Raw genomic sequence first — 27638 nt, 5'->3', positions numbered from 1 at the left:
TTGTTTTTTTTTTTTTTTTTTTTTTAAGAATGCATACAGTAAAAGAGATGAATTTCCATTTTTCTCCTTCAAAAGCATCTTCAACCAACCACAAGCTTCTGAAGATGAGGCAGCTTGCATATTTGCATGTAGCACATCGTATGTAACTGCAAGATTCATTTTTTTTTTCTGTCAGAGTTGACAAAAGCTCAAGACAACTATTACCACCATGAAGAACTTCCTTTCAGCAGGACTGTACAAGCAGTTGGTGTAAATGAAAGTCACACTGTGATGGTCTGGAGAAGGAAAATCAAGTTTGCAGCATCACTGCTGCATTCTATTCATGAGGTTGACATACCATCATCACTGGGGAATAAAATAAAAAAAGAAGTACATGGTCTGTCACTTGAAGATTTCAGCATAATACTACAGGAGTAGTAGGAGTGAATGCAGAGTGCAGGAGTGAAGAGTGTTACAGACATTCTGACTCTATGTGCATTTTTGAGTTGCAATTACCTTGCTTTCACGATGACGCTTCTCTGAGATATTTCTTAGAACTTTAAAAAGACACAGGAGATGAAATAAACTTAACGCAAAATCTCCAGGTTCCACTGAATAACCAGCAAAATACAGCTCACCAGTAACTGCCTGTCTTCTGAAATCTGGGAGCAGGAAGAAATTATTTGGCAGCAACACTGTCTGCAACAGTGGACTTCTCTCGCTCAATCTTAGTGCATAGTTCTTAGGGAACTTTTTTATTTTATCCAGATCTCTCTACTTCCAACCTCACAGCACATGTTAAAACCTCTTAGAAACAGTTACAAGAAACAAAGGCACGGAAAGTTCTTGTATATTTTATCTGAAGTGAGAAAGGAATTCAATGTTTGTCTTGTAGGGTCTCTACAACTACTTTAGGAGATCAGGTTCTGCTAGCAGAACCAGAAACATCCATCTTAAGAACTGGGTTGAAATAAAAAACAGCCCAGTCCTATGCATCCCTTCTTTCTTCTTCAGTGAACTGCACAGGGGAGACATCACCAACACACTGGAAATATTTCCAAGAGAAAAAGAGAAATCTATGCATATGACTGGGACACAGTTTTCCCCCAGCAGATACAACAGCTCTCCCATTCATTTTGTACCACACTCTGTGGTATGGTACTGATCAGCATTCCTATGAAAGTTCTGTCAGCACTCTTTGTGCTTCTTACTATGTTAAAACTGTGACTAATTTTAATGCAACTCTCTCTAACCGATACAGCAGCAAAAGAAGGCTTTAGATCTGAGAACTGGAGTGCAGAAGTATGGAAGTTTTGCCTGTATGTTTTTGTTTTAAACAAATTACAGTATGTCATTAAGAACATTTATTTGGTCAACAAGGAAGTCCATACAACACACCAGATTTCTGACAAAATCCAAGAAAAAACAACAGTGAAGACAAATGCAGGGCTGTAATTCAGAACACGCCTCCCTCGTGTGTCAAGCCTAAGTTATTCATATCAATCACATCTGTAACAAGTCTTGAACACTGGGGGATTTTAATTTCAGTGTTTAACTCATCTCTTCACATCTAATGAGGAGTGAAGGAGGTAGAACTGAAGTCAAAATGCTGATTTACAAAAACATGGTAACTACTAGGGAAAACAAATCTCCAAAACTGCACCTTAGATTTGGTTTGATTCAGCTGACTGTAGCAGAGAACACAAGCACAATGGGCATGAGAAGTTAATTTCAGTTGTGACATTCTCTGCTGTGAAAAAAGGCACACAAATGTTTGTCATATCTAAAACAGTATGCTGTTCTCTTGCTCTGCCATGATAATAGTGCTTAACACAAACTACAGATCTTCAGCACACTGCGGTATGTTACAGCAGTGTTTCACAGTTAAAGACTGATATATCTTCCTTCAAGCTTCAAACCAATAAGATGTTATTATTAGAATGGCAAAAATAATTGTTGGCATTTACCCAAAAAGCATTTTGTCCTCTTAAGGATCTCCTTTGCTAGACAGATCTCTAACAGACAGGGCCACATCAAGTTTCTTCCCCAAACTCCCCACCTCCCTCATTAAAACATTTTCCTATCTAATTTTATGTTAGAGTAGAACTCCTGCCAGATAACTATCGGTCTTGAAGAAAAACTTCCTGCTTTATTATACGCATTTGAAAAAAGAATTCAAATGGCCAGGCTACAGTAATTTGATATGTTGTGTCTTGGCCAGTGGGCTCCTGGCTCTCAAAGAAAAAAAAAGGAAAATCAAAAGATTAGGAGACACAGCACTTCAAGCTGTGTTGCATTAAGCCGGATCCAAACGCTGCTATATTAAATAAGACTAAAGAATAAGACTACTTAGTTTCCTAAATAGAAAGAGCTGACAATTTGTATAGTCTTTTTCATTTTGTAATGCTGTTCATTTTTTCCAGTTCATTAGGTCTAGATACTGTCACATTTCTCACCTGCATGGTCAAGGCAGGCTGAGATCAAATGAGTGAAACAGACTTCAGACAGTTACATTACTACCTCTCCCTTTTACTAATTGGCAATGGTATTTATATAAATGAACTCTGACCATCACAACAGATGATGTTAAAGGAACACAGGGCAAAAAAATCACTTTGTCCTTGCTGGATCCTGCCCTAAAACCCATCCAAAAATGACATGTGCAGTTGAATCTTCCAGCAGCACAGCTTGAGGCAACTGTCCCTACAGCTCTGTGCCAGGTCAGAGCACAGTCCAGGTACTCATAGCTTGAGGGGAATAATTGGCCAGTATTTGGGCTGTTTTTTGTCACAGTTTCTATCAAAGATAAGCTGCATGGCAGTCTCCATAGCTAGGATTTTGGCAGCTTCATCACCGTACAGTTTCTCCATTTCTGCCATTCTTCTCTCCCCAGGTCTTTCTGCAGGTGGCTCCACAGAACGCTTCATGTTTCTGTAAAGGTCTTGATCAGCCTCCACGTACATTTCTTGCTGCTCAGCTTCCAGCTGCTGCTGTCTCCCTAGACAACAGAAACACCAAGACATGTAAATTACCCAATCATATTTTATTTTAACTTCTAAAATATTATTCAAATCTGTGGTGAGTCCAGACTGCCCAGATTCACTCATTTAGGTTGCTGCCAATTACTTCAAGGGACGAAGATCCTGGAAAATACAGAAAACCTCTCTGTTAGTAATAAAAAGTAGTAACTAGTGTTGCTTCAGTTCTTCCCTAATGTACACAAGTCCTGAAAAGAAAAAAAACTATAAGAGTTGGTTTCCAAAGTAATTACTTAGCAGCTGAGATAACAAAACAATGCATAGGACGATGCAACTTTAGCTGAACCACAGCCAAGAGAAAATGTAATCAGTTACTACTCTCTGAAAATGAACAAGCCAGTCTGTCACGCAAGTGTCAGCCATCAAATGTATCCAATGAAATGCAGCTGTAAGCATTGTGTTTAGACAAACTAGCCAACCTCATCCATTTTGCACGACCTCGAAGTTCAAAACTGACAGCCTTACTGTCATTGCTTTAAAGACAAGACAAAATAACAGCTAACATATATCCCTGCACCACATCTTTTAAAGAGGATTCAAAACAGTTCAGGGAGGTGAAACGCTTGGACCAATCTGCCAAAAATCCTCTTTAGTAAGCCCAATTTTGAAGCAAGAAATTGGTTTTGCATGCATAAGGATACCCTCACTTCATGAGTGCTACTCTGATGGAATAAACAATGCTCTAGGCAGTTAAAACGCAGCATGTGCAGGACTCCTCTCTAATGGGAGACATTCAAACAAGATGAAAAAAATCACCTGGGAGGTACTGAACTTCTTCACCTACCAATAACAAATGATGGTTTCTAAAACTGCATCACAGGAATGGTACACTGTTAACGTGAACACTTTTTTTAAAACAAGCAAACAAGAGGGATGAGTTCACTGGTCAGGATGCTTTAATCACATATAGGACATACTTCTCAGTGTTTGGTGCTATGGGCCCCTTCTCTCCTTCCTCAGAGAGTGAATTTAGCTTCTACCAAACACACAACATCTGCAAACCCTAACCCAAAGCTAAGTATCCTGACATATCCATGTCAAACATCTGCAGTTTATTGTTAAACTGCAAAGCCCTGTATCAGCAGCCAACTGACTGTCAGACTTAATAAAAGAATTATCCTCTGTACCTCATTCACTGTTGAAAAAATGGGTATTTTCAACAGTGTAAGAAGAAACTTCAATTCTGGCATCTGTTTGTCAAGAGAGGGACAGGGAAAGCTTCTGTCCTGCCATTTCCACCATTTTGTGTTGATAGAGGCAGGGCAGCAGTGCTTGAGAGGCTATCAGAATCATAGAACCATAGAGGTTGAAAGGGACCTCTGGAGACCACTGAGCTCAATCCCCCTGCAATGTACTCCAAAGAGATGCTTCAATTTCAGTGCTTCTTCTTTAAGGGCACATCCCCAGAGTGTGCTGCATTGCCAGAACTCAAGAGGAAACATACATTAGAGGTCCATGTGCATTTCTGGAAGAGTCAGATTTATTTGGTGTGAGGCCATTTCAACCAGAGGTCTTCATTAAAACTACTAACACCACCTGCAGAGGGCCCAGCATCATGAGAACAGGCTTAGAGCTCAGGTGGCACAGGCCACTTAGATTGCACTGAAGCAAACTTTGTGGGAACCCACAACTAGGTAACAGGCTTAAAGGACAAACCTGCTGCAAATTACGCAACTCACACTGAATATTCCTTGACAAACCCCAATAATCTATGCTGAAAAAACATCTCCTGCTGCAGGTTATAAAGCAAAACTCTGGCAGGGCAATGAACTGAACCCACACTTGTTGACTTTTGGGTCACAAAGACAATTCCTTCTACTTCTGTATTGTCCATGGAAATTACTCGTTACCTCTATAGCTGCATACTAGAAACAGCTGCTTCCTCACATGCCTGAGAATCTCTCTGATAATTCACTGCACACAGTAACACTTAAAAATTAATTTCTCTGGAGATATATAATGAATCCTTCTCTTTGGAAATTAAATATATTTCTAGCAGAAGCTTTATGATGGATGAGTGGATTACAGTTTAGCGTGCATCAATCTCTATTTGAAGCACAAAGCGGTTCATAAACCCACAGATCCTGACATTAACAATCAAAATAATTTAATAAAAAAAAAAATTATAATTCTATTCTCTGAATTACCTAATGAACCTCTGAAGCATACATTTTACATTATGCTTTGCTAATCGCACGTAACGCCATTAACTTACCAACCTTACCAACTATTCCACAGCAACTGGCTTAAAAATTCTCCGAGCGACAATATTACATAGTCCTAGATCTAAGAATGAGCTTTAGAGAGTCTGGGCATAGGCAGTGGACAGAAGTCTGCTACCCACAGCTTTTAACTGCAGAGGCTGAATTTGAGCACAGAATATGGTAGCTGTTGCTAGTAATGCCACTGCAGTTGCATGAAAGATGTAGTTTCTCATCGGTTATTTGTTGAGAGGCACCACTGTGAGAAGCGACAGCGCCGGCACCAGTTGGTATCATGGTAATCATGTAAAGAGAAGCCATGGAATAAAATGGGTATGTAGGCTACTGCTTTTACCAAAGCTGTTATTTCCAGCCAAATATTGAGATAAGAAAGAAGATGGCTGAGAAAGTTTTGTCCTGTTGAGAAGCATACTAATTACCTTTGGTGGACAGGGAAACAGAATCCCCTTATTTCTAGTCAATCTGGATTCTATCTGTTACCTCAAAATTTACTTTAAAAACAATACAACTTGTGCTACATCTGCAGCTACTGTCTCAGAAAGATGACAATAAGTCTCTGATGATGGGAAAAAAAAAACCCAAAACAATATAACTGTAAGCTGTTTATAGCAATAATAAACCTACATCAAGAGGAAGAGTCTCTGTGAAGAAAGCACCAAACATTCATTTATGAATTAGACAGGAAGATTTATTAAGAAACTAATTCTCAGCCCACAACAATGAAGTTCCCAGCTCATTTTCAAATCTGAACTCCACACTCCAAATTTGTCACTGTGCTGCCGCACAATAAATGTGAAACAAGTTTTTTTACACAATTCTGAGTAGTTTCTCCTTCCACTTCACACACGCTGGAAAAAAACAAACAACAACAAAGAAAAAACAGTGCTTTCCTTTATAGCATTCAGTTTCAACTTCTGGCAAGCTTCACTTCCCCCTGTTGTGAAAAAGCATTTTGCAAATGGTTAAAAGGCAGGCACACCACAGCAGCAGCGTTTGGTTACCATACCAAGGATAAGCATTGCTGACATTTTCTTGACTGGCCAGTTCTGTTTGTTCCCAAACAGTCTCCTCTCCCTCGAAGCAATTTCCAGAAGTAATTTATCCCTAAGTCCACTTCTGCGAAGCCACAGCTAAAAACTGGCCAAAAGCAGTTCAGACACCTTTTTCCAAGTGCATTAGGTAGTTTTTTCTTCACGTTTCAGGAATACCAAGATCTCTACCCAAGTCATACTGCAGTCTGGGACATCATCAATTATTCTTATTAGGTCTTTTAAAAGAAGGTTTTTTTCCTCCCACTTGTTCTTGCCTGCTATGGATATCGGCTTTTAATTTTGGATATACTAGGTGAAGAAATGTGAATGAATGCAGGCAATGACCTTCATCCTCAGGGGCTGCCAAAAGCAGGATAAATAGTAAAAACATCTTGGCTATTCACTGTATTTGTGGCTTCATATGCACACAAAGACCATTTTGCATGCTTTCTGTGACCAAAGCTCTTCAAGATGTAAGCAATTTTCCTTATAGGCTCTCAAAAACTCAGAGGTCTTGTTCCTATTTTATAAGAAGAAGGTCATACACTGTTAAGTCTGATCCAAGTTGTTCTTCTTTGCTCATAGTATTCTGTGAGAAGATTAAGAAGCAATCAAAAAACAACTATGGAATTCATCCTTTTCTTATTAGATGAAAACAGAAAAAAAAGAAAAAAGGACAAAACAAAAATCTCAAAACCAAAATGCAAGAAAATTCCTTATTTGGAGACAAGTTCTCATGAAGAGATTTTTCCACATAAAGAGAAGATAAAAGCAAGGACAGTAATTATCTATGCAGAATTTTCATTGAAGGCAGTGAAAAATTCACATCCAACATCCTATGGTGTCTTGTACCATTTTTAGCTCTTCGTATTTATATGCTCAGCCCTTAGCTTGCTGTAGCCCAGTGATCACACACAAGCTGATAGCATTTCTCACAAGGCAGCTCTCTCTGTCCCCACATCACCTGCAGCTGGCTGCACTACTGGATGCTGACCTGCACCATGGCAGCTATGCCAGGAGACCAATGTCTTGCTTGCCCTATAAGTCACACAGCCTCCACTGACTTTCGGTTTCTTGCTTATCTAGCACATTATTCTTGAAGGAATTATTTCACTTTTCCCAGTCTCAGTTCTGCTTTTTCTTTTCCATGCTTTCATGTCGACCTATATCCCTGTTCACATATTCGTCTGCTTATTTCAAGTGATTAATGATTTTGTTACTGCTGCATGTGCACTTTCTGAGCTTTCTCATCCTGTCTTAAATGCTACCTGAGCTGAGCTTGAGCAGCCCACGCTAACAGCGTTTAAAATGCTTCCCTTTTCTACTGATTAAAGACTCCTAGTTCCCTGCCTTTGAATGCCACTTCCCACAAGCCTATCTGCTGTGTTAAATATTCTGCCCACACAGGCTTCTCAATGCAAAATGCCAGATTCTTCAGCTCCCCCAGAAAACTAAACAGCTCTACAGTGAAGTTACATGGTTTCTCTGAAGTGATAGCATCAGACCATTTTATTATGTCAGTACTTGTATAAACCAGGCCTACCATATAGAAAACCCCAATCTTGACCTAAAGGAATTCTATCAAAGTAAGGATTTCAATTTAAGAATTTGCCAACAGGATACTCAAGGATTTTAATTTTTCCAGAGCTATCATGAAAGCTGATATCTCCATCATTACTCTTTATCAAGTGCAAAGCTTTATGGAGCAAGAGTTTCTATAGGTGGGAACATTAAAGATCTAAGTAATCACAACCTTACTACACCAGCAGTGTAACTTACACAGTTAATTCATGTAGTTGGCTTGAAAACACCATTCTGGAATAAAGGTGACTTTTTGGGGGAAGTAACTGCCTGCAATGATAAGCTCTCTGTCATCAGAATGACAACCACTGTGAAAGACAGCTACCACCAATGCCTAAGGCATTAAAAACCCAAGTACCTATGCTGACATCTTTTCCATCCACTAGTTGAGAAGGGAAGGAGTTAAAAGAAATTGAATATTTCACCACGTATATCTACAAGCAATACAATATTCTCTAGAAAAAAAAAGAAAAAGGAAAGAAAATGTTCTGTTACAGGCTTTGAAGTAAGAGCAGATGTGACTCCTTGGCAGGATGAAAATGTGGTCCCACAGACATTCTTTTCTCGGCTACAAAAAACAGCTCTTGCTTCTCTCTTTCCCCTCTTAGCTGCACACTCCAGCTCCCAGGCCCCTCAAAGATGCTGGTATAACTGTCCCAGGGGCACTACACTGCATCCCACAAAAAACAGTTATATTTAATCTGGGTACAGTTTAGTGTCTTGGCACCATGAGCTGAACTAAAATGGCAGCATGGAAGCAGAAGTGAATAGGCTGGGAAGAGAAACAACCTAAACTGGCTTTGATACTAAGAAATGTTCGCTGAACCACAGTCTGACTGAAAACTTAGTGGTAAAAGCAGGAAATAGTTTGAGAAACATGAGTGTCTCTCTAAGAAAGATGCAGTAGCAACAGGCTGTCAGAGCAGACAGGAAACAGATTTTGCAAATCTAAAGTACTCAGTTTGATTGTTTCTTTATTATTACAGAGTTCTACAAATTTCAAAGATGAAACTCCTGTAGAAACAGGACAAGATCACTTACTAAGACAACAAGTGACTAGATGTTATCTTTGAAACCAAGACGAAAACACAGCCAGGAAGCAAGGTTAGAATCACGGCGTTCCACTCCCTAGTTTGCTACTGAATAGTACTTACCACTCTTGTTAATTATCCACATCATGCTTCAGTGTAATTATTCTACAAAAGGAGCCTAATGCTTTCCTACCTGATAATTATGAAGAATTAATTATCTCACACAATTTTGAATTTTTGGGGGTAAGTAACTGGATAAAAGCTGCACAGTTAACTGGAAATTAAAAAAGCTGATTTCTGTTCCACAAATAGGATTAAAAACTAAGAAGGGCTGTCTTGTAGTCTCCAAAACAAACTGCCCAAGCTCCTAGATAGAAACAATACAAGCCTTCACGTCCACGTTTACACTAGCAGTAGGCTACACCGGTTCCCATCCAGCTAAACGACCATTAATTTTTGTTTTATTTCCTCATACCACCTTCCACAACAAAACCCTTAAGAAAGGATATTCTTATCTCCACCAGAAAGCGAACTGAAGCAAAACCCATGAACATGAATCAACCAGCTGGCTCCATGGAACCCCAAGTGGAAGCCTGCTCTAAAAAGTGGAATGCTCTGAATGTAGCTCTCAATCAGATATGCGTGCATCCGACAGCCACAGAGAGAGCACAAAACACACAGGCACACCCAAGGTAACTAACCAGAGCACTGCATCACACAAACCAGAGATACTAAAGCATCCTTACTCTACATTTGCACCATCTGAAAGAATTAAAAAGCTAGGAGGTTGCTGACCACCATGCAGAAATTAATACAGGATCAGGCACTGGCAGCTGCCTCCAGTACGGATCAAGCCTACAGAAATAAGATTAAATACAGACCAGCTGACTCTGCACTCCCATCCCCCAAACAACTCCAATCTGTCGTTGATGGCAACAGTGCTGACGCCAGACAAAGACACCAGTGCTAGAGTAAACAGAAGGATTACTTAAATCTATATATAACTGTATCTATATATACACACACGCATATATGGCACAGCCGGAGTAGATCGAACAAAGAAATACACAAAATTAGAAGTGCTTCTTTAAAAGCAAATCAAAACAATAAGGAAACGTGAGTTTCGCTACCAGCTTCGTATGTGTCCTGAATAGAAAGTAGGCACACACACGGGGAAGACAGTATTTTGCGATGTATAGAGTGCTCGACAGCTAAATAAAACTGAATGTTTGGTGCTTCCATGGGAACAAAAAGGAGTAGCCTGTATGAGTCTTTTAAAATAAACACGTACATTAGAGTTTCAATTAAATTTTCTCTTTGATTCTAGCCACAGACTATACTGCTGAATTCAAGCTTGTTCTACAGCATGATATGGCAAAGCAACTCAGTAAGATACGCAGGGAAATCTGCTAAGTTACCAATGAGAAGACTTGAAAGCAACCTATGCCCACGTCACCAGTTTTTTGAAAGAAAGTACAGTCAGACTACGAACAGACCTTTCAGTTAACCAGCAGGTCCAGAAGTTAGTGTCACTGCAGCCATGCGGAACTAACAGTCACCAATACAGATAAAATTAATCTCAGAAGGAAATGTACATCTTTTTCCATGCTGTTTGTATAAAACACACAAACCCCTACAGCATGTTGCTTGACCAATAATTCTGTAAGAGACATCTGGAACTAAAGAAATCAGCACATAAAACTTACAAAAGAAAGGGCCGAGGGGTAACTTTGGAAATTAACTTTCCTTCTGAGTTTCCCATAGCTACCATGCTAAAAAAAAACACATAACAAACTAAGACTTCAAAGCCACCACAATAATTTAAGAGCAATGCCAGGACGCATACAAACAAAACAAATGCTTAGTTCTGTTTCTAAACTTGCCTTTCACCTAGCATCATTTCATTGCTCTAGCAAATTAAATTAGATTTACTTAAATGCACAAGGTTAAATTGTTGTGCCTACTATGGAAAAAGACAACAATAATAACAAGATGAAAATATGCCACAGAAAACCTGCAGACGTGTGCCTATCATACCTTCTGCAAAAGGGAAATGTTTGACACGAGAAGTAGTTCAAGAGCCCCTTGCTGGAGCAGAGGTCTAAGCACTGTCTCCTTTCAAAAAGGCAGCTTTCAGCATCCTGACTTCTACAGTTATTAACACTCGTCAAGTAGGAGCTTCATGTCTCCCTTCTGTGACTTCTCCAGACCAAGGCAGCCTGGTCTGGTGGTTGGCGACCCTGCACATAGCAGGGAGGTTGAAACTAGATGATCATTGTGGTCCTTTTCAACCCAGGCCATTCTATGATTCTACGACTTCAGTGGTGCAATTCCCACATGAAAGAAACACTGAAGAGACTTGAAGAAGGGAAGATTTCACATGAGGAGGGAAAGCCATCAGAGTAAAATTCTAAGGGAGGAAGGAGGACCCAGAGAACTACCGTCCAGTGAGCCTCACTTCTGTGCCTGTGGGAACACCATGGAACAGATCTTCCTAGAAGATATGTTAAGGCACATGAGGGATAAGCAGGTGACCCAAGACAGCCAGCGTGGCTTCACCAAGAGAAGGTTGTGCCTGACCAATCTGGTGGCCTTCTGTGATGGAGTGATGTCAATGGTGGACAAAGAGAAGGCGATTGATGTCATCTACCTAGACTTGTGCAAGGCCTTTGACATGGTCCCTCACCACATTCTTATCTTTACATTAGAGAGACTTGAAGGGTGGACTATTCAGTGGATAATGAATTGGTTGGAAGGCCGTAGAACGAGGGTTGTGTGAATGGCATTATGTCATTATGTCCAAGTGAAGGCCAGTGATGAGTGGGGTCCCCCGGGGGTCTGTCTTGGGACCGGTGCCCTTCAACATCTCCATCAACGACATCGATGATGGGCTCGAGTGCACCCTCAACAAGTTTGCTGATGACACCAAATGGAGTGGCGCAGTTGATATATTAGAAGGAAGAGATGCCATCCAGCGGAACATTGACAAACTCCAAAGGTGGGCCCATGTGAACCTAATGAGGTTCAGCATAGCAAAGTGCAAGGTTTTGCATTTGGGTTGGAGTAATCCCAAATATGTATACAGACTGAGAGAAGATCAGTGATCACCAGCTTTATCTACTGAGAAACAGAAAGATCAGAAAAAGCAGATACTTCTCCTCACACTCCACCAAAGCCAGCCAGATAATTTGCTAACTGCCACCTCAGCACCTCCTCCTCTAACACATTACCACAATGACAACTCATGCTCTGGATCCTTCCACAGTTCCTCAGACTCCTTCTCACCATACCACTGGTCAAGAATCCCAGAGCAATGACAACTGATGAATTCGAAATCTTCCACATAGCTTCTGGTCAGCAACCAGATGAGAAACTGCAGATCTAGAAACAGAGATGCTCTGCATGTGCAGTGTGAGATCAGAAGAATATTGGCTTTGTAGCATTTGAACAATTGTATTAAAATCAAGGTCTAACATGCTCTCAGGAAACCTACATTCCTTTGCAAAGTTTCCCTAATTTCCACGTGAATATAGAGTTGATTTTTAAAGCAACAACCACGGCTTCGGCAACTACAAATGAAATTAAACCCAAGAGACTCTTACCCAGATAAATATGAACAATAACAATCACTAGTACAGCACCTATGGTGTTTATTTCAGTACTTATATAATTTCAGTAAAAATACCCACTTAAAATTTATTTTTCATTTTACATTGTCTCTGTGATTTCAGTGTATAGTAGAACAGTGTTTTGACAGCTTAGACATATGTCTTTGAAAATATCAAGGGAAAGCTCTGACATCCAGATAAACACGTTTTTGTACTTTGGAGACAAATAACAACTGAGGCAGTAACACTGATGAACAGCTGGATCAATCCATGCTGAGCACTTCATATGCTTGCAATACAACTTCTTTTTAAGTCTGTTGACATATCAACAAAGTACTCCAGGCTCCTGAGAGACAGGTAAGTGCCACTGTGCCTCTGGATTAAAATCCAAAAAAGGGATTCTGGACACAAATTCCTAGAGCAGAAGATAATTTAGATTCTTGGAATGGATGGGCTTTGTAGAAGACCACATCATAATGTGTCACAGGTGCTCAACCCTGACACTGAAGAGACAGAATGATAATGTTTCATTGCACATAGGAGTTTAAGATGCCTCTTCCTTTGGATATGATTTTTTCCTTGAAAGCATGGTCAGGAAAAGAAAGATTGTTACTTTGGATATGATGCTAAATTCCATCCATTTTGATAGCTTTTGTGTATCCAGTCCCAAATGACTGTCCAAGGCCATGATGGAATTCTATAAAGGGCACCTAACTCTGAAACTGGTAGCCCAAAAGCCTCTGTATCTCTCAATTTTGAGCATGCAAGGAGGTAAGTTTCTACAAGATCCAGGCAGAAGGAAGTCTTTCAACTCTCAGTTTCTGTCCATGGAGAACCCACAGCCCCTAATTACAATGGGCAAGAATTTCATCTGGATGTTTCTGATAAAACTGAGGAACCGTGAAAGGTGTTGAAAAGCAAATGGTTCCTCTGAAGTTTTGGCTTTAGCAACATCACAATGAAATTTGCAGAGCTAAGTTATGTCTCCAAGCAAATCCATACAAGACGTTTGCTTTCTAAGAGAATGATCTAAAATTTTAAAGGCTTGAGAAGTACTGTTGCACCATACTGTTGGATTCTGAGCAGATTTTGGAAATAAAGAACATAAAAAATGCACTGTGGTTACATTCATTTCTACCTTGGTCCTTGAAAACACATTCACTCAAGTACTAAAAACCTTAAAACTGTAACTGTTCATGCTACAACAGCTCCCCTAAGCAGACACAAAAAAGACTGGGTTAGAAAATACTTAATTCACAGCCACTGCCCAATTACAGGATTGTGAGCACTACATTAAAGATGGATGAATTCAGATTTATCATCACAAAACTGAGTAAGAGCTCTCTCCTATTTGAAAGCATTTAGAGGTCCACAAATGCCACATTTGGCACCAAGACGGAACTACTAACCCAGGAATTTTAAGGGCAATAGGAAAGTGCATAACAGACTGCCTGAGTCCAGTGATTAGCAGTGAATGGCTTTTACACCACTTCCCTAGAGCTGTCAGCATGGTCTCACCTGCTCTTTTCCAGAGCAGCTGCAGCTGCTTTCACAGGCTCCCCTGCAGGGACAAAGAATGAAGAGAAGACTAGGGGAACCACACAGAGCAGCTGCAGATGCTTATGGCATAAGCAAGCAGACAGACATGACTTCAGAAAATTACCAGCACCAGTTCCCAGTTTAAGTAGATTCTGTTTGTTCACCCACCAAACCTTCTGAAAGTTGTTCTTGCTCTAAGAAGAAGAAGGGATTTCTTGGGGTCTGCAGGGTGGCTTTTCACCAGAGCTTCATGGAGCCCAGGTACATCACTGCAGTATACTTTCATGCTTTGGAAACTGCATGGACACAAAACAGGAAATGACACACTGCTTGTCTGACCTAAAACTGAATTGCCAATTTCTTTGTAAAGAGAAAGTTCTAATAGCTGACCTATCAGAGCTACAGAAGAGACCACGTACACAACTGCAAACTACTGAGCAGTTTTCACTGCATCTTTCTGAGACCACTAACAATCAAGATTTACCAGCAGCAGACCTAGCATGCAAATGGTAAGGGGAAGCTGAGAGGAGCGATGATGTCTGTCCCATGCATCTCATCCTCAAGAAAAAACTTCATTCAGAAGGAATTTTACTACAGCAATGATTTACGAAGAGCAGCAACAATACAAAGGTACCAGAGACTTCACTGATTCACAAATAACTTAAGAATAAAAGCTCTCTGGGAGAAAAGGAGTTGAAATTTTGCACTAATTCAGTAAAGATGTCAATAGGATGTATGCAGGGGTGCCATCTAACTGAAGCATTAAACAAAAGGTCTGGAATGAACAACTCTTCTCAGATCATACTGTTTGTTCTTCTGTCACCTAAGGCTTTCACTTCTTGGTAAGGTACTCAGTATCTCTCATGAATGTAAACAAATTGAGCCTCTCAACAAGCCACCTGAGGTATGTGTTATCTTCCCTGTATTAATGGAGACAGAAAAATAAAGGGTGAGATTTTAACCATAGGTTTCCAAAGTTTAATACATATTTTCACACTGAGACAGCTATTGAAGCATTCTTCACTTCCATCAAATGAAAGAAAAAGAAATGGAGACACCTGACATCTCAACACTCCTCTTAAAGTGATGTATACATTGCAATTACACTGAACCAGACAAGCTGCTTCTCTCATGCCCCTAGTAATAGCCTGCTGCACCTCAAACACCTGTAACCCACAGCGTGCTTGGGCAGAACCGAGCACAGCAAAGCCATGGGCAGACAAAGCTTCAGCCCCAGCTCCCCCTGAGTGCCCAGGCTGCATGCTTAGAGCATGGTTTGCAGCACCCCTGACACGATACCTAGAGCATCCCAGAAGCAAAACGATTGCACACTTGGCCTTTGCTTGCACACTTTAAGCAGATGCCAACATTGTCAAAAAGTCTCAGCCTGAGGCACAAAACAAATAAGAGATATTTGTAACTCCTAGCTCTATGTACGAACCCTTACAAAATCCTCCTGACAGTGCAACAGAGGAAATTCATTTCTGACTGTATCTGGTCCAGTGAGGCAGAAAGCACACAGCCACCTTGTCTCTCTGTTCTATTAAACTTTTAGCAGTATGACAGCCACCAGTTGCAAAACATGCTGGATTAGTGGGAAAAATCATAGGTCCACACAACAAAGCTAAACGTGTTAGAAACTCAAGCTCTGTCTCCAGCATAAGATCCAAGGCCATTTTCTCGACTATCTCTAGGAACGACATTCTCTAGGAATATCTGTGTTCCCGAGCTGATACTCTCAGTACAATGTTAATCTTTTCCCTTATGAAATAGATATAAAACTGTGCCCAACTCTGTTGTTCTGCAAATGCAATTCAGAACCTTTTTTGTTTCTTTTGCAAGTACAGATTACCTTTCAATATTAAGGTGATGAAAAACTGTGGAACTTTTCTTTGTTTCTGCAACAAGGAGACATTCTTCTGCCACTGATTTCCAAATAATAACAACCTCTACATTGGCTGCTGCTGCAAGTACGCTTGAGAAGACTCTGCTGCTACATGATAAAAGGTTCAACCATTAAGAAGAGATATTTCTCCTTCCATTAAATACAAAAACACCCCATGCCTCAAAAACGTATCTCAGACACCCATATATATTGTGGAGAACACTCTATTTCACAAGTTCTTTTCAGAAACTTCAGCAATACAGCTTACAAAGACAGTGATAAAAATTTGGATGATGGCAAGGCTGACAAGCCAAGGAGTCAAGCAGACATTTATAGAGTCACCATGCACACACTTTTAGCAGTCCAGGGCAGGGAAAAAGAAGCAAAAAGATGCTGATCATCTAGAGGAGAACTAGAGTCTAACAGAGCAAAATAAGTAACAGAGAGAAACATCTATTTCTTTCACTTTTGGTAAAGCATGGTAACAAACATGAGCATAAAAGCCTTTATTTTCCAAAGTACAAAGGCTTTAAACAAAACCAAAAACTTCATGGATCTGGTATTATTCAGACAAGTTTAAAAAACATGGAAAATTCCATTAGTCCCTTGTCACGGAAGAGGCAGTGGCAACTGTCATCTTTCTCTGAAACCCAAGGGAAAAAAACTACCAATTGCAGATTTGAAACAAACATCTTCATTCAGCATTTCCTTTCAATTTCTTTCTTTCTTTTTTTTTTTTTTAGAGGTCTTCCATCTGGCATGAAAATTTTAAGTTGAGACAACATTATTTTGGGAACAGCTGGAGGGCCTATGCGGGCAATACAAACAGAGGCTTTAATGGAAAAAAAGAGTTGTAGCATTAACAACTGACAGGCCATTATCCTACAGTAATGAACTGACATGACAGTACTTTCCCTTGCTTTTGTTTTTAAATAAAAGACACTTTCATTGCTTGTTGGCTGCTACAGAATGGTTCTCAATGTATTTGCAAGGCCGTATTTGCTCAATTACAGCAGTCATCTTCTCTTGTATGTAAAAAGGGAACAAAGAAAAACTGCCTAACAACAAACCACATTTCAAGGGCTAAATTCGGAAGTGCAATAAATAAAATACATTAATTAGACAATTCACTGAATTGTTAGGCTCGTGAATCTTACTTTCTTGTTTCTGTTCCTTTAAGTCTTGCAAATGTAAGAAGACAATGTATTCAGCCCCTCATATCTAGGACACCTGGAGAATAAAGTACACTACCTAGGTCTGACAGGTGTGATAACTCAGAACAATGATTTCATGCTTTTTAACAGCCTTAGTGAAGACCTAAATGCTACTAAAAACATCTGAAGGAAGCAGGGTACTGGGATCATCAGTTAAGATGAGGAACAAAACCCCTTAGAACAGATACACTAAATAATTGTGATTGCATACGAAGGTAAACAACTGAAAAGAAATCAAAACTGCCTGTAAGAAATTGTACCAAGTGTACAGAATATCTAGAATATGGAATAAATTTGTGGTGCATTAATGTGTCTGAGCTCACACAGACTCAGCAGAACTCTGCTCACAATTACTTTGGGGCATTCCAGGAACACATAACTTGACTGCAACACGTGATGAGAATATAAAAACTATGAGGAATTTGATATGAATTCAAAGACAAAAAAAAGGTTGTTTGTGAACAACTGTGTCCCTGCTAAGCGTTAAATCATGCAGCAAGACTTAGAGCTTGCCAGTTTTAAAGGCTCTACTGTACAAGTCAGCCAACAACTGAAAAAAAACTGCTGAAGAATAGGCATATTCCTGTAAGTCTGTGCTAGTTACTGAAAACTGAACTAAACCTGAAGTTCTTTTCTGTGGCTAGTTTAAAACAATAGCTTCCTTCTCTCTGAAACTCTTCTTTTTGCAATTAGTATTAAGACTTGTATTTTACCACCCAGACATATACCTTACCCTCCTAAATCTCAGGCTTATATAAGTCTTTCAAATAAAGTTTGGAAGATGCTCTCTCCTAATGTCTGTGACCCCTGTTACCTCGAGTGGACTCTTCAACAGGCACTAGAAGTGAGTCTGACAATTTCAGTCTATTTGACTATTCTTCCACACATTGATGAGACATGGGTCATGGATGAGAACCAGCTGTATTTAACTTGGTAAATCAAAGCTCTCATCACACACGCGTCCAAATAGCTGCATTGTCTCAGTTTTCCTGAATATCAATACAGAACTACAGGGATTCTTCAGCATAGTATGAAAGATAGAACATGGTAGTGTAATGGACTGCAGTTTAATGAGCTTCTAAATTTCATTTCATTTTGTTCTGAAAAGACACCCAAGAAAATGAATAACACTACCTTATTGTGTGCTTTGAACAATCTCCATATCAGCTCATTACCATACAATGAGGGAAACAAAGATTCTCTCCTCTTCCTGCTACTTCTGCTACACGAGAAACTTCAACAGAACAAAAAAATGTATTTTACTTTTCTTTCTCCCTCCTGCAAGAAAAAAATATTTCTGAACAAGCTTATACTATGTTTTTAATTATCTGTAAAATTAGCATTTAGATAGCAGCAGTCACCCAAGTGTTCTGTAACACTTCTGTATTTTAATTATATCTAGTACTTGTTTACTTTTTCATGACTTGAGTAATTACATACAAGTATTACCCTCGCTTTATCATACCACAAAGAAACTTCAAATGACAAGAAACTGAGGCATGCAGTAGCTCAAGTCCAGATTCTGCTTAACTTTGGACAAAGATATGGAATACTGTCACTGAAGAAAGTGAAGTCACGCTTACCCATAAATAGGCTAGTACATGGCACAGAGCAGAAACCTAAATATTCCAAAAGGCTCCAAGTATCTCTGTGGTGGAAGGAACAGAAGTCAAATCTGTATTCTGAGTCACAAACCTCTTCCTGATTCACCTGCTCATCATAAAGGATATTTTTCATATTTTTAGCAAGAGCAGGCAGTGAAGGGTCAGGAATAGACTGAACAGCTATTCCAAGGTCATATAGGATATTCGTGACAAAGAGCATCTGTAAGCCCAGATTTCCCCATTTTCAGGACACCACTATAATCACTCACACATTTTTAAACACCATTAATCATAAAGATTAAAAAAAAAAAAATCAAAGCAAGTACTGCATTTTCTAGAATTAGCCAAGCATCTTAAAGTATCCTGTACCTCATTAAAGGAATGTTTCAGAAGAAGACATCAAGCTGATGCTGAAAAACCATAGAGAGAAAGGGCTAGCACATCACATACTACCACTTGAGCTCTTCGGCTCACGTTCCTTTCCTAACTACAGAAACGGTGCACCATACTGATGAGAAGCATGAAGTTAAAGCTGAGGAGTCTCAGCTCACCGGATACCTCAGATCAAAGACCTTAGAATAACAAGATTTTTATTTCTCCCTCCCAATCACTGCCTTTATTATCCTTTTTTTTTTTCTTTAGAGTATTTCCCTCTTTTGGTATGCAAAGAAAGCTCTATTAAACACTTATTCCAGTACTTCCTATTTGAGTTAAGGGGAAAAGCTGTTCTCATTACATTACTTTTTAAAAACACATCATTAATCTCTCTGCAATATTTGTATATGAAATAAACTACCAATAAACTTTTTTTTTTTTAAAGGAATTTCACAGAAAAAAGATGATGATCAAGATCTGAGATAAATACTAAATCTTTGGCTTACATCCCCTGCCTAATGACTTGGCTCCAGATCAAGATGCAAAATAAAGAGAAACTTCTGGTATAGTATAGAATGAAGAGTACCTTAGGGATGCAGAGACAAGAGAAAGGTCTTGGAATTTTACTGTTGGGTTAGCCAAAAAAGAACAAACAAAACGGTTGCTCCATTATATAGTACACACTGAGGTTTACCCCAGGGTTCAGTAGGGTTCATGTAGTGCAGCACTTCCTCTGGGTTCCCCTCTTGAACATACGTGTTGACTATATTTAACCTTCAGTTTCAAGAACCCCAGAATTTTTAAGAATACTGTCTCCTAGACAAGCATGTTATTATCCTCTTTGTGGTCATAATTCTTTCTCTTTCTCACAGAAAGCGTTTGAAGATTTTTCTAACAGTTATTTCTAATGAATTGTACTCAACTGTACCCATTTTTGCCTGATTCAATCTACTTGGCCTGCAGTGAAACCTGCAGTGCCTATTTCTATAACTGTTATACAACCTGTAAACTCTGAAGCTGTCCACGATTCAATGGCATGGCCACAAAGCACAAGAAAACACAAAACAAGCACAGACTTACGTAGTTCTTCCCGATGCCTCTCTGTTTGGGCAAAAAACTGGCGAAGTTCCTCTGTGATCTCCATGTTACTCAGGTCATATTCAAACTCCCCTTCGGACTCCGAGTCTTCCTCCACTTCAGAGTCTTCCTCCTCCTCCTCTCTGTCATCATCCTCCTTCCCTGGCTGGACATCCATGTACTGCTGAGCTCTGCCATGTGGGCTATAGTTGGAAAAATGGTTGTGGGTACACGGGGGGTCATCCCCATCCCAATCTGAGTAGCGGCTACTTGGAGAAGCTGCATAAGGAGGCCATGGTACACGATAAAAGGACTCCATGGCTTTCCTGTAGGCTTCCTGGTGTCTATGCATCCAGCGCATAGCTAAATCATAGTGCTTCCAGTATCTTGCATACATTTTCTGAAAATACCACGGCTCAGTTTCTTCCTGCATCCAAATAGGGGGAGACACACATGGAAGAGAAAACAAGCAGTAACTGAGAGATAAAACACTGGAGGAGTAAGCCCTATATTCGTATTTTAATCATCGATCGCTCTTTTCCTAAGGAAAAAAAATATCTAAAAGAAAAGGGAAACTGTTAACACAGTACAAGTGCATTACACTTTGTTACTCTTATGAGAGATTGTTTTTTCATCATCATATCTACCAAGGAAGAATTAGCAACAGAGAATTGTGGAGTCCAGGAGGTTTTTTTCCGCTCAAGTGTTTGTACTATTATTATGGAAGTCAGTGATTTTTAGGGAAAATGCTGTGCGGATATATTCCACATTCCCTTTAACCACTCACATGACTTCCAAGAACGGAGTCATTCCAAGGTGTATGCATTACAACCAACACCTGATTTCCAAATCCTCAGGCAGAAAACACAAGAGATTAAAATTCCTCCATATTAAACAAAGGCATTCATTTTATCCAGTAACATATTTCCTCCATCTGTCTGCCAAAATAAGTTTCTCAGGAAAGGTCAAATGGCAATTCAGCCAAGTTCATATAGCCATCATGGCCTTGATCAAAAACAAGTCTGTATTTAGCCAACTTCCAGTTGCCAGTAAATCTCCCTTTTGTACTCATCAGCAACCAACACATGAAAAAGGGTAACAAAGTACCACTGATAAAGCACAGGGAAAAATAATTCTGTAGAGGGAAATGTATTGCAACACCACCATCTCTTGTCCTGCATCTGAGCTTAGTTTCCCTGAAAAGGCTCGATTTCACTCTGTCCACGTCCCATAGCAACTGAAAAGCCCTGCAGTCCTTCTAGCCCTAAGCCCTGTCATACAGACCATTTCACCTCTGTCCTCACTCTACTCACAAAAATCAGCAGATAACAAAGGCCATAAAGAAAGCCATAGAGTAGTAACCTAAAATCTAGAACAAATAAAACATGTAGCCATTCTCCTTCCTGTCCCATCTTGATTTCTGTAGAAAATCTTTTATCTAGGCAAAACAGAATGCCTGTTAAATGAGAAGACTTTTAATTAAACCACTTTTTTGGCAAACACTCAATCCATGGCAAGATTAGCCAAGGTTTTCAGAGATGAATGTGACATTTACAGCCCTTTATTACTTTTTTCATTTTATTCTTTTTTTAGAGGCATAAAAGAAAAAAAAATCTTTATATGTGTTTTCTTGATCTGCACTGGCACAAATTCCATAGCTTTAAAAGAATGGCCCTCTGGAAAAAAAAATTAAATCCCCAAACAAAACAGAAAAAAAAGAAGCACTTTCTGTTTAATGCTAACGAAGTAAAGTAGGTTAACTTCATTTACTTGTATCTGTTTTCATTTTCTTTTTGTCAAGTAATAATCCAAATGCTGGAGAGCTTGGAGTAATTATTATTCAGATTAAAAAAATCCTCAACTGTTATGTTTCCCTTCTTTCTACAAAGCTGAGCCCATTACTCCATAAGAGGTCTATAAATGCTCTCTTTCTAGGTAACTGCTGAGTGCTTTCAGAAATAAAAGATCCCCAGCCATGAGAGTCCATAAAGAAAAAGAAAAAACCTCACACAACAAAACAAACTTGCATTCCTTAATAACTTCCGATTAAAACTGCACCCTAATCGTGACGGCCTATGGGGCTCAGCAATCCAAATTAAAAGATCACATAAATGATCCCTGCCATAAAGTAACAATTCACGGGTGTTAAACTTCATGGCATTGATTCTTGTTTTAGTCCAATACTGCGTTGCTACAAGACCTGTCATTTGAGAAGATTTATTCCTAAAATGAGTGGGTGCAAAAGAAGCATCTGCCTTCCATATGGAGTTTCTTCATTCTTAATCACCCAGGGACCTAAAAGCTATGATATACAATGTTTTTTTCATTTATTTATTGTGCTTACTTTGCTAAAGAATGTCACAGTGACTCCTCATCCTTCAACAGATGAGAACGTTCTGTTGTCGAATTTGATACATTCACAGGTTACTTACAGAACATTTTATTTTTCCCACCACTTAAAAATCCAGTTTTGAAACATCATGCAGCTTCACAAAAGCAGAGATCTCCTACATTCTATATATTTCCAAAAATGACAACACGTTCTTTCAAAGCTCAGAAAATATCTCCAGTTCTTCTTAAATGTTTCTAAAGAGCCCTTGGTGACTTTACTTAGGCTCTGGAATCCAGCTGGTTGACTGGCTCCAGTTGTTAATTTAGGAGAAAGGAAGACAAAAAGCCAGTTCATGGAGACAAGACTGTGATGCTGGTGCCTGTCCAAGTACTTTTTATGGCTTTTCTGTTGAAAGTGACCCCCCTTTTACATTTGAATTTTAAAAATCCATCTGTTAAAAAAGAAATTACAGACATGTTTTACACTGGTGTGGAAAGAGGAAGGGAACACTTTAAAGTCTATCTTAGTTCTATGTCTGTGCTTTTTCAGCTGCAGAATAAATGGAAATAAGAGATTTCCTCATGAAAACAAAAGCTATAAATCTAAGGCAAATGATCAGAGTCCTCTTATTTTCCTGTTATGACTCTGGAGCCTCTCCAGGAGTAGACAAATCACTCACTGTTGTAATATGAATTCTATTTCACAGCCATTTAGGTATTTTCACATCTAATTTTTACATGTCTGCGTTGACAATTCAATAAAAGTGCTTATATGCATTTTGTATATAAAATATGACTAAGCAATCACATTGACAACCATAAAGACTGCTTACCATCTCTTGTGGAGTTTGTTCCATGATCACAGTGAACTAGAAAACAAAATAGCAGCTTTTAATTCATAAAAATATGCATTATGATGGTCACAAGCAATCAATGTATTTTTTGTTAAACTTCAGTACTATGGCCTATAGGTATTGAATATCTTTTCTCTGTTGTGGCTAGCTGATGTCTCTTAGTAGTAGTTTTTTATTAGCCAGTACAAAACCCAGTCCTTAAAATTCTCCCCTACAATACTAAGGTTAACAGGGAGCCATCTACTACTGTACAGCCTCAAACGCTGAGACTGAATGATTTTCCACATTACTGATTTACTGATCTTTTTCTCCAGACAACCAATCCCATCTCCTGCAAAGGACACGTAGACTGACGCAGGTTGCAATGATATTTTTGAATGTGAGGAAGAAGAAAGAGGAATATGGGCAATGGGAGAGAAGGAAGAAAAAAAAAAAAAGAAGAGGGGAAGGGGAGGAAGGGAAAGAGCAAAAGCATGAACAACATTACTGTACCCACAAGGTATTCTGCCCAGAGAAGTTGCATCTTCATCCCTGAAGACATTCAAGGCCAGCTTGGATGCAGCCCTGGGCAGCCTGATCTAATGATTGGTAACCCTGCTCATGGCAGGGGGTTGGAGCTTGATGATCTTCAAGGTCCCTTCCAACTCAAGTCATTCTATGATTCTAAGGCTAGATTTGTGTTTGCCATCACTTTCAGTGTGATCTACCAGCACGAAAAACTGAGAAATATTTCAGCTTACCTCCCTACCTGACAATTATTTTATTACAACATTAGCTACTTCATCTGCATACTTCCTCCCAGGACTGTCATTCAAAACTTGATGTACACGATGCCTGTGAAAGGAAACAGACACCCAGCACGCTAAACCACCACCGCTACCCATAAAACATAGTTAAAGGCTCTTCCCAGCAATACTGGAATATAGCCAGGACAGCACTTACTTACAACTGTTGTAGATTTATATCAACGTAAAACTAGGGTTTTTCACAATGCACGTGCATACAGGACAAAAACCACTTGTGCTCTGTCTCCCATTTAATACTTCTAATTAAACAGCAATTTTTTGCCTCTTAAGATAAAACATACTGAGTGAAAGAATAAGGATGAGCCACATTCAAAGAAAATGCAAATCATGAAGCTACCACAAAGGCAGATTATTGCCCTTAGTATGGCACACAACAAGCTCAAACCTATAAATCTTTAGTCAGACCAACAAGGAGCCCTCCAAAGACAAGCAGTCCATTGCAACCAATAGCTGACACTTAAGTAAGTAAAAGGATTGTATCATTAGGCAAACAAAGTGCATGAATTCATTGTATTCCCCCCTGCCTACTTAAAGTAGGAAGAATAAAATCCAGAACTGAGATCACTGAAAAACACTGCAGTGACTTCTAACATTTGCCATCCACACCTACATCAAATACTCATGGGCTATCCCTCTGCACACCCCAAACATCTCATTTCCCATGCTAACTCTTGTTAAAACTTCTAGCTCCATTCTCATGACTTAAATGTGTACTTTCTGTCCCTTTCCCATATACATCTGGATGCTGTCAAGGTCACTATGTCTCTTCCTTATACTTAAAAATCTAAGCTCATGGTAGCCAACTCTTCAATTTCCAGAAAAAAATTAGGTACATTTCACATTCATTATCCCCCTAATTCCTCCTACATGACAGAACGTTCTTTGAAGTAGCTTCAGCATAAATAGAAATCAGATTCAGAGCTTAATGTAAATGTATTTTTTAAAGCAGTAACCGGGGAAGTTTGATACTTTATTCTTAATATACGACATGTACGTGTGCTTTCTAATGGGGAACAGAGAAAGAAGGGAAAAAACCTGGTGAAACTATTCAACTCTATTCAGTTCATCAAATATGAAAGAAATTAACAAAAGAAAGTTTTCTCTTTGGTAAGTTTTACTGCTTCCTTTTCTCAGTTTTAGAATATTTCTCCACAGATAATGAAGTATGGAGGCAATGCGTTTAATCAAAACATGCTTTTATCAGCATCAGCCAAGTAAACATTAGTGAAAGTAATTATGTCTGATCAAAGTAGTGACAGCACTCAATTTGTATGGAGTCAAATGAAGTTGAGACCAATTGTTGTATTTTAAGACTTGACAGCACATGTATGGAAGCAAAACCATCTTCTGGTATGTCAGATACAGTGCTGTCACATGGCTGCCATATTGGAGCCTACAGGTACAGGTCAAAAGGCCCATTAATTTAGGATGAAAGAGAATTTGACTTTATTTAGAACACTGATGATTGGAAAATTAACCATTCTGTGGTACTGAGAAAAGAACACAATATAAGATATTATTAAAGAAAGGTGAACTTTCAAGAAATTCAACAGCATTCTTCACCAAAACATTTATATAAAGCTTTCCTGAAAAAGTAATTTACATGTGGACAAGAAATGCCCAAACAGATAGACAACAGAGGACTACAAACTTTGCCTGTTGCTGCTAATGCTTCTGCTCCTTGAGAAGTGTCTTCTCCAAATAAGACCAGAGATCTTCCTAACTCAGTGCCTCGTTTCTGGCAATGGGTAGCAAGAGATACTCTGAAAAACAGAGTAAGTACATATGCAATACTTCTCTAACTACATTTGTCATTATTTCAGCAACAGAGAGTTCAGAGACTTTTTGAGCTCCCAGATGGTTTTGGCATTCAAAGCCAAACTATGTCACCTCTGTGAACCCATTTTTCCACAATGTCCCATAGGTGGAAGTTTAACAATTTAAGGTGTTAAACATCAACCTGCACTGGGTACTTCAACCTCACCCACTTCAAGCTCTTTAGAAATAATCCTAAAGTTTAGTAAGATAAAGCAAGTCATCTATATTAATAGTGTGCATCTTCTGACAAACACCTACTGCCTTTTTAAAAAAAAACAAACAAAACAAAATTCTAATGCTTACTTCTAATGCAGAATTACCAGGAGCGTGAACTGAGTAGTGCTTTGATGATATGCCTTAGATTAATATTGGTGCATGATGTTAACTTTAATACCAAAGTGCCTTAATTACAATCATGAAGAAATTTCAACTCTGTGACTGCTAAGACAGTTGGCTATATCAGTATTTCCCTAAAAACAAAGAAAAACAGAAAAAATTCCCAACTGCATTCTTCTCTAAGAATGGCCATAAACACAAGATCTGTCTGGGACTTAGGATTCAATCACAGCTGGCCATCATCCAAAGAGAACAACGTGAAGACTTTGGTGTGAAGACGTTGTAGCAATAGCAATCTCATACACCAGCAGTGCTAACTCCTGCAAACAAATTGCACTTTAGTCACAATTACAATCACTGCTGGCTTAACCAACACAGCTGTAAACAAGGCACGCTGATCAAACTTTAGAGGTTCTTATGGCACTTCCTAGCCAAGCAGAGCCTGAGGCAGTAACCCTGTGCTGCCATGAAAGGCGGGTGATTGACATCCAGGACACAAACCCAAAAGCCACGTGGGCCCAAAAGCTGAGGCCAACGGTGCAGTGCAATCACCAGCAGCCCTGTCAGCTTTTGCTTCATGGGACCTCATCGCTTCAGTCATTAGCTTGGAAAAGAACAAAACCTCATAGGTTCTGAAGGCAAAGCCAGCTTCCTGCTCTCACATACGCGGTGCCCACGCTCTGCTTAGAGCCCTTTAGCTCATCGCCAGCACAAGAAAGACCAACAGGCCACGGCCCCGCTAAGCGCGAAGGCCACGGGCTGACAGGAGCACGCTCCCATAGAGGTCTGCCCGCAGCACACGCGGGGCCGTGCCCCCGAAGCACCAACATTTTGTGGAGGAAACACAAAAAGCCCCGACCCCTTAAGCCGATTTGCTCGCGACAAACGCTGCCTGTCTGCCCGCCCCCACCAGGCGCCCAAGCTCCGAAAGCACAACCAACTCCCCACGAACTGCTCGTTCTCCCGCTAGCGCCACGGCTTTCCCCGGCCCGTCCCTCCCGCAGCATTCCCGGCGTCAGGGAGAGGCCTCGGCCGCAGCCTGCGTACCCACCCGGGCGGCCAGCGGCGTGGGGAACTGAGGGGAACCGGCCCTGGTGCTCCGTCGCTCCCTTCCGGCACGCACGCAGCGCGGCACCGCGAGCGGGGCTTCGTCCGCCGCTTCCGCCCGACCCTCAGCGGAGCTGCGGCGCCATCTTGTGGGAGGCCGGGCCGCGGCAGGCGGCGTGTGTGTGTGTGTGCGGGTGGCAGACTGGCGGCTGGGAGCTGGGGGAAAGCAGAACGCGGGGATTAACTCGGAGAGTCGCTAGGT

At 40.0% G+C, this 27638-nt stretch overlaps 1 protein-coding gene across 5 annotated transcripts; it reads right to left on the bottom strand.

The window, feature by feature from the left end:
- GEMIN8 (gem nuclear organelle associated protein 8) lies at window positions 1-27586 on the bottom strand. 5 transcript variants are annotated; one of them, XM_090125349.1, is made up of 6 exons: window positions 27381-27586; window positions 25827-25938; window positions 24110-24203; window positions 23349-23384; window positions 20188-20611; window positions 1-2977 (listed from the first exon to the last, which is right to left on the bottom strand). In XM_090125349.1, the coding sequence occupies exons 4-6, from the start codon at window positions 23370-23372 to the stop codon at window positions 2721-2723; spliced, it is 705 nt and encodes a 234-aa protein (XP_089981475.1). In that variant the 5' UTR covers window positions 23373-23384; window positions 24110-24203; window positions 25827-25938; window positions 27381-27586; the 3' UTR covers window positions 1-2720. The 5 variants fall into 5 exon arrangements, with proteins under 5 accessions (XP_089981475.1, XP_089981481.1, XP_031451957.2 ...); XM_090125355.1 differs by having other exon boundaries at window positions 24118-24203; XM_031596097.2 differs by lacking the exon at window positions 24110-24203 and having other exon boundaries at window positions 27381-27555.
- Window positions 27587-27638: the final 52 nt, after the last annotated feature.

Source organism: Phasianus colchicus, chromosome 1 (genome assembly GCF_987193195.1).
Source record: "Phasianus colchicus chromosome 1, bPhaCol1.hap1.1, whole genome shotgun sequence".
In the NCBI taxonomy this organism is placed as follows: Eukaryota; Metazoa; Chordata; class Aves; order Galliformes; family Phasianidae; genus Phasianus; species Phasianus colchicus.
The sequence above is the reverse complement of the archived record's forward strand: the minus strand, read 5'-3'. Positions and strand labels throughout refer to the sequence as shown.

What these genes read in the sequence shown, in the direction of transcription:
- GEMIN8 (XM_090125343.1), bottom strand. Translation starts at nt 23,910, where the DNA reads ATGTCTTCAGGGATGAAGATGCAACTTCTCTGGGCAGAATACCTT. An exon ending in AACAAACTCCACAAGAGATG is followed by an intron (nt 20,612 to 23,348) that starts GTAAGCAGTCTT and finishes ATTTGGATGCAG; the next exon opens with GAAGAAACTGAGCCGTGGTA. An exon ending in GAGGCATCGGGAAGAACTAC is followed by an intron (nt 2,978 to 20,187) that starts GTAAGTCTGTGC and finishes TCTGTTGTCTAG; the next exon opens with GGAGACAGCAGCAGCTGGAA.